Raw genomic sequence first — 7,500 nt, forward strand, 5'->3', positions numbered from 1 at the left:
TTCCCAGTTCACCCTCACTACACGTTTGGGCTTGCCAGGTCTCTCTAGCCGAGTCCCCCGCCATCTGATCCAACTCACCACCAGGTGGTGATCAGTTGACAGCTCTGCTCCTCTCTTCACCCGAGTGTCCAAGACATACGGCCGCAGATCAGATGATACGATTACAAAGTCGATCATTGATCTCCGGCCTAAGGTGTTCTGGTACCAGGTACACTTATGAGCCACCTTATGTTCGAACATGGTGTTCGTTATGGACAAACTGTGGCTAGCACAGAAGTCCAGCAACAAAACACCATTCGGGTTCAGATCGGGCAAGCCGTTCCTCCCAATCACGCCCCGCCAGGTTTCTCTGTCATTGCCCACGTGAGCGTTGAAGTCTCCCAGGAGAACTATGGAGTCGGATACTCCGAAATGCTGTTCGGTGCATAAGCACAAACAACAGTCAGAGCCTTACTCCCCGCAACCCGTAGGCGCAGGGAGGCGACCCTCTCGTTCCCCGGGGAAAACTCCAACACAGCGGCGCTCAGGCGGGGGCTCGTGAGTGTCCCCACTCCCGCCCGGCGCCTCTCACCCTGGGCAACTCCAGAAAAGGACAAAGTCCAACCCTTCTCCAGGAGCTTGGTTCCAGAGCCCATGCTGTGCGTGGAGGTGAGCCCAACTATATCTAGCTGGTACCGCTCCACCTCCTGCACCAGCTCCGGCTCTTTCCCCGCTAGTGAGGTGACGTTCCACGTCCCTAGAGCTAGTCTATGCTGCCGGCGATCGGCCCGCCCAGGTCTCCCGCCTGGCCCGCCGCCCGGTCTACATAGCACCCGACCCCGATAATTCTCCCTGCGGGTGGTGGGTCCACAGGGTGACTGCTGCTCCATGTTGTTCTTTCGGGCTGAGCCCGACCGGGCCCCATGGGCGAAAGCCCGGCCACCAGACGCTCGCCGACGAGCTCCCCTCCTGGGTCTGGCTCCGGGAGGGTGCCCCGGTTTCCCTTGTCCGGGCAAGGTGGCTACAATCCGTGGGCTGCTTATCATCAGGGTTTGTTGAACCGCTCTTAGTCTGGGCTCTCCCTCGAGACCTGTTTGCTTTGGGAGACCCTACCAGGGGCTGACGCCCTGGACAACATAGCTCCCAGGATCACTGAGCCACTCAAACTCCTCCACCACGTTAAGGTGGCGATTCATTAATATATATATACATACATTGTAACGTTTTGCTACGTTTGTTTATGACACGGAGATGTACTTGGAGGCTTTATTGTCAGCCGTTCATGAGACACTCACTACCAGCACCGACACTTTTACAACAACACGGTTCCCGTCACACACACTTAACTCCCTCCTGTCCCCCAGACAGGTCAAACCCCGCCTCCCCTCTGTTCCACCAATCACAGGCACGCACCTCGACCATCAAACCTGCGATTGCTAGAGAGGAGGGGTTGTCGTACAAAGCCCCCTTTACAGGGTCGCTACAATATATATATATATATATATATATATATATATATATATATATATATATATATATATATTGTATGTGTGTATGTAGCCTGGTGGAAAAAGTAGACCATTAAAACAAGTTCTAATAAATGACTATATAAATGAGGGTATGACAGCCCTCGTGCGCGTGTGTTTGATGTCGCCGCAGACGGTGGTCCAGCATGCACCGCGCGGTCCCTCCAGTTATCTCCGTCACGCCCTCCCGGGCTCTGGTGGATGAGACGTTCAGGGTCGCGGTGCAGAATCTGCCTCCGGGCTCTCCGGTAACGCTTCACTCCCTCCACCGCTCCGAGGACGAGGACTTGTGGGAGGCCTTCGGACACTACGTCAGCGACTCCAGAGGAACCGTGTCCGGTGGGTCCTCAAAAGTACTTTAAATAAATAATCTTAAAGTGTGTTTGTGTATCTACAAGAGGCCTTTATGCTAAACACACATCACATGTCTGTGCTTCACTTTAAGACTCATTTGCTATAGTTTGATTTTTTTGTTGTGTCTATTTTGTTTTGTTGACATCTAAAATAAAAACCAAACAACATGTTGTAGTTGCGGATGATTTCAGTTTTGGGGGAACGTACACGGGAAAAGAAGCCATGGGCTTGTTGTGGAGTATGAGTCCCGTCCCAGGCAGCCGCGAAGGCCTCAGGTAAAACCAGGTGCTGCAGGCCATGAAATCAATACCACCATTCATTGTCTTCTCTGAAGTGATTAATCAAACAATATTGATTCTCTGCATATATCAAAAGTATTCATTTAATATCGCATGAGACAAATCCTCACAGGTGAGGAGCCAGATTTAGGTGCGCTAGCCTTTGCCTTTCGGGGCGCAGCTTTAACACTGGCCACCGGGAGGCTCCAGGCACCACTAACGCACCTTGAACCTCTTCACCTGTCAAGGTTGAGAAAGAAGAACGTCTGCATCCCCCAGCTGGTCAACATCTCGGTGTACGGTGGACACGTGGAGGAGGGCTTCGGGGAGCGGCTTCCTCTGGCCTCCACGCTCACGGAGAGGTGGCACTTGGGTCCGGGAGTCCGGAGGATTGAAATCAGTGAGAGGGGAGTGCGAGGGACGCTGTTTATACCTCCAGGTGCTCCAAAGATACACCTGTCGTCCTCCTCGTCGTCCGTTTGCGGCTCGTGAAAGATCAATGTTTTAGTCTGATCAGATGATGGATGATCAGTAAGACCAGGTCCTCTGTGCCTCCAGGTCCAGGACCCTTCCCCGGCATGCTGGACATGTGGGGGGGAGGTGGAGGGCTGCTGGAGTATCGATCAGCCCTGCTGGCGTCTCACGGTTACGCTTCTTTGGCGCTGGAATATTTCACCGCCGGTGAGCTGAAGTCCGCCGACAAAGAGTTCAGCTACTTTGAGGTTTGTGTTTGTTATTAAAAAAATAAAATAAAATAAAAAAATAAAAAATAAAAATATATATATATATATATATATACACACAAGAAAATATATATATACATACATACATACACAAAATAAATTATATATAATATATATATATATTTTATGTATGTATATAAATATATTTTATTTATATATGTATATAAATATATTTTATATATATCATTTCTTTTAATATATATATATATATATATTTTATGTATGTATATAAATATATTTTATTTATATAATTTCTTTTAATATATATATATATATATCATTTCTTTTAATAGATAGATAGATAGTGATTCATATTTTAAGACATAAAGTTGATGTTGCCAAACTACGGCCCGTTTTTATTTAAACAGTTAACCTCTTGGCCCAGAAAACAATATTCTTAATATTTACCAATATTTTTTTTATTCCTGTGTGTGTGTGTGACGACCTAATATAAGACACACAAGCGTTTCTCATCTTCCCGTCGTCTCCTTCTGCTCAGACGGCCTTCAACATCGTCCGTGAACATCCTCAAGTGATCCCAGACAGAGTCGGCCTCTTCGGTCTCTCCCTCGGCTCGCTCATGGCCAGTTACCTGGCGGCCGAGAGCAGCGTTATCGAGGCAAGTACCGAAAACTAAAGCGTAAAAAAACCTTTTTGGACCCCGCGGTAGAGAACCGGGTGGCGGTCCGGTGTCTAACGAGCGCATCGTTGTTTTGCTTCCAGCCTCGTTGTTGTGTTTGTGTCAGCGGCGGCCATCTTTATCCACGCGGGGCGAACCTCCAACAACTCTTCCGGGCGTACTCCTCGTAGGTATTCTGTTATTTCTGTCGGTAACATGACGCCGTGGGACTCGTGTCATGGTGAATTACTTGTGACGGCAGGCACAGTCACAAGCTGCGTGTGGATGAGCACAACCGTGAGATATGGAGAAGCATCAACCTCCCGATTCCAGAGGATCTCTCACAGAAACTGGACGTAAGAACATGTTGGCTCACAAGGAGGAGACGATGTATGGTTGTATAGAAGTCTATGCTTCATGTGTTAAAGCTGCATTCTCTCTCCTGACCACCAGGGGGCGACTCCTCTGGTTGTATAGAAGTCTATGCTTCATGTGTTAAAGCTGCATTCTCTCTCCTGACCACCAGGGGGCGACTCCTCTGGTTGTATAGAAGTCTACGCTTCATGTGTTAAAGCTGCATTCTCTCTACTGACCACCAGGGGGTGACTCCTCTGGTTGTATAGAAGTCTATGCTTCATGTGTTAAAGCTGCATTCTCTCTCCTGACCACCAGGGGGCGACTCCTCTGGTTGTATAGAAGTCTATGCTTCATGTGTTAAAGCTGCGTTCTCTCTCGTGACCACCAGGGGGCGACTCCTCTGGTTGTATAGAAGTCTATGATTCATGTGTTAAAGCTGCATTCTCTCTCCTGACCACCAGGGGGCGACTCCTCTGGTTGTATAGAAGTCTATGCTTCATGTGTTAAAGCTGCATTCTCTCTCCTGACCACCAGGGGGCGACTCCTCTGGTTGTATAGAAGTCTATATAAATGACTCTACTTCTCTTGATGTATTCCCTCAGTAAACATTGTAAACATTAGTTTTTGGTCTCAATCTCTAGTTTCAAGTCTTCTTCAATACAGCGTGATGTTCATTTAGTAAATTATGGTCATTTAGAGTCAAACAGACCATAAAGCAGGGGACGCTTTAGGGGCGGGGCTACAAGGTGATTGACAGGTTGACTGGCCTGCTTTAATTCTAACGAACACGTCGTGTGGTTGATTCTCTCGGAGGTGGGGAAGATAAACTGTCCAATGTTGTTGGTGAACGGCATTGATGATCAGAACTGGCCCACAGTGGAGTGTGCTGAGGATGTGAGTACACACACACACTCACACACACACACACACACACACACACACACACACACACACACACACACACCTGAGCAGTTTATACTCATAAAAAGGTACATGATAAATATTCCTTAGTGGAACGACGGGCTAAAAGTGAAAAATAAAAATGACGGCTCAATTGTAAATGGAAAAAGGATATTTTGGTGCCACCTGTAGTTCTGTACCTGGCTGAATATTTAAATGTGTATATTAATGTGTTTTCTCTTGCTTAAGTACTTCCTTAAGTACTTTGGTCATGTGATAAATGTTTTAGTACGAGTCCAAAGAATAAACTGTTTTTTACCTGCTGCAGTGCCACAGACATGCTTTTGATTTGACCTTTGACCCCCCAGATGGCCCACATGATGCGTGCAGCAGGGAAGGAGCACCTGCTGACCAGAATCGAATACCCGGATGCTGGACATCTGATCGAGCCGCCCTACTCGCCTCACTCCAGAGCCACGAAGTTTATAAAGGACGGCGTGACCGGTGAGCTCATTTAAAGTTGTATTTATTTGGGAGGTTTATGGAAGACATTCGTGTTCCCTTCACCGGCTGCCACAGAACCAGAGGCTTTACTCCTGGAACCGGCTCCACAGGGAAAGTCAACTACAGCGTGATTGCTAATAAAATGTGAGATATTTTTAAGAAAAGTACTCCAGATGTGTGTTTTTTTTAATTTTTTTTAAATTGAGGTGTTTTTTTTGGTGTGTTTTCAGTGATCTTGCTTTGGGGAGGACAAACCAAACCCCATGCAGACGCCCAGGAGGACTCCTGGAGGAACATCTTGGCCTTTCTGCAGAAGCATCTGTACTGCACCCAGAACCCCAAAGCCAAGATGTGAACCGCTGCAGGCGTTGTTCCTTCATTCTGATGAATTGACGTGCACTGAATGTTGTTGTTGTTGTTGTTGGTGGTTCATTATTTAGTGTCCACAAAGCCACTATTCATTCATTATGTTTTGAGTTTAAAGGAAGACTTCACCCTCTGAGGACCAGTTGTGTGTCAGTGACTCACCAAGTTTTACCTTTTTTTAGTTCTTTCACTTCAATCCATCAACACATTTCTGTCTTTTGATTCAACGTGGAGAGAAAAACACACACACACACACACACACACACACACACACACACACACACACACACACACACACACACACACACACACACACACACACACACACACACACACACACACACACACACACACACACACACACACACACACACACACACACACACACACACACACACACACACACACACACACACACACACACACACACACACACACCAAGTAAAACAACTCCAAAGATACGTGAAGTCCAGACCACACAAGACCCGGTCTGGATCCAACTCTGTTTAAAACCTTTTGATTCTAAATGTAACTGAAGCTGCCGTTGCACCGTCTGTCCACATGGCGGCGATGTTCTCCAACAGGGTTCACACAGGTGGTTCATAACAGCATCCCATCAGCTGTTCTCTGTTCACTGATGATGAGTGAAACGCGTCTTAAACAAACAATATTGTTTGTAACTGTCAACACCTGCTGCTTAATAAAGAAAACAAGTGTTCACTATCAAACAATCACCAGAATACTAATGAATCGTTGATTTATTAAAACTTAAACCCACCAAACACCTGAAATCCAGGAGGTTGATGAACAGAAAACCATGTTGTGATTAATTCATTAGTGAATTAACATAAAAAATGCACCTGCATCTAATTTGATCACCAATTACTAATTTTAAGGTAGATTTTCAAAAAAGGTTGGTTCTTTTAAACGTCTCTGTGTGTATCTGTAGTCACTAAATAAAATAAATAACAATCCCATGAATAAATTGTTACGATTAAACCCGTTTTCAACAAAACATTTTAAACCCAGTTTAAAGGAAAACAGCGCGCTGATTGGTCCGTGCAGTGAGGAGGAACGCTGCTGATTGGTCCGTGCAGTGAGGAGGAACGCTGCTGATTGGTCCGTGCAGTGAGGAGGACCGCTGCTGAAGAAGAAGAAGAAGAAGGTGCTTCAATCGAGAGCCCTGAGGAAGACGCTCCCACTTATATGAGGGAAGATCTGACGAGGCAGCACTTCAAAGCTCTCCACGGTAAAGACTTTCAGTTTAATCTGGAACGACACAAAGCCAATAAAAACATTGAGGCTAAAGGCAACGATCTTCATGAGGCAATGTGTCTCTACAAAAGGATCGAAGCTCCACCTTGTCCCACATAGACGACGCACTGCGTTCCATATTCACAGCCTAATGCCCAAGAAACTGGACGTGGCTGGACAGTGTACATCAGCCGCGGTACGACGGGAACGCAGAAATTATTGCTGGATATATTTCATATCAAGCTTCGACGCCACCGCGCATGGAGATGGACAAAATGAAGTCCTCAAGAAAACGAAGGATCATCGGTGTCATTGAGGAGATGACAGGCGTTGAGTTTGAGCAGGTCAAAATAAATATCTCAGGAGGTCGAAAAGAAACCTTTCTTTGGCTAGTTCTTAAAGACCAGAAGAGGTATGAGGAGATATCTCCAACAGGAGGAATTCATCCTCTCTCCGTCCCGTCCTTCTCCTCCTCCTGCAGCCTCTCCGTCCCGTCCTTCTCCTCCTCCTGCAGCCTCTCCGTCCCGTCCTTCTCCTCCTCCTGCAGCCTCTCCTCCTCCTCCTTCTCCTCCTCCTGCAGCCTCTCCGTCCCGTCTTCCTCCTCCTCCTGCAGCCTCTCC

At 46.9% G+C, this 7,500-nt stretch overlaps 1 protein-coding gene across 1 annotated transcript in view; it reads left to right on the forward strand.

Moving 5' to 3' along the window:
* The window catches only part of LOC117726047 (peroxisomal succinyl-coenzyme A thioesterase-like), an 8,356-nt gene extending 2,478 nt beyond the window's left edge, over window positions 1-5,878 (forward strand). The window contains exons 2-11 of the mRNA XM_034526050.1: window positions 1,639-1,844; window positions 2,035-2,134; window positions 2,386-2,576; window positions 2,696-2,859; window positions 3,380-3,499; window positions 3,604-3,686; window positions 3,762-3,855; window positions 4,670-4,750; window positions 5,125-5,260; window positions 5,491-5,878. Coding sequence (XP_034381941.1) covers window positions 1,639-1,844; window positions 2,035-2,134; window positions 2,386-2,576; window positions 2,696-2,859; window positions 3,380-3,499; window positions 3,604-3,686; window positions 3,762-3,855; window positions 4,670-4,750; window positions 5,125-5,260; window positions 5,491-5,615 — 1,300 coding nt within the window. The 3' untranslated portion in view covers window positions 5,616-5,878. The remainder of the gene's footprint in view (window positions 1-1,638; window positions 1,845-2,034; window positions 2,135-2,385; window positions 2,577-2,695; window positions 2,860-3,379; window positions 3,500-3,603; window positions 3,687-3,761; window positions 3,856-4,669; window positions 4,751-5,124; window positions 5,261-5,490) is intronic.
* The last annotated feature ends 1,622 nt before the right edge of the window (window positions 5,879-7,500 follow it).

The sequence above is a fragment of the Cyclopterus lumpus genome, chromosome 23 (genome assembly GCF_009769545.1).
Source record: "Cyclopterus lumpus isolate fCycLum1 chromosome 23, fCycLum1.pri, whole genome shotgun sequence".
NCBI lineage: Eukaryota > Metazoa > Chordata > Actinopteri > Perciformes > Cyclopteridae > Cyclopterus > Cyclopterus lumpus.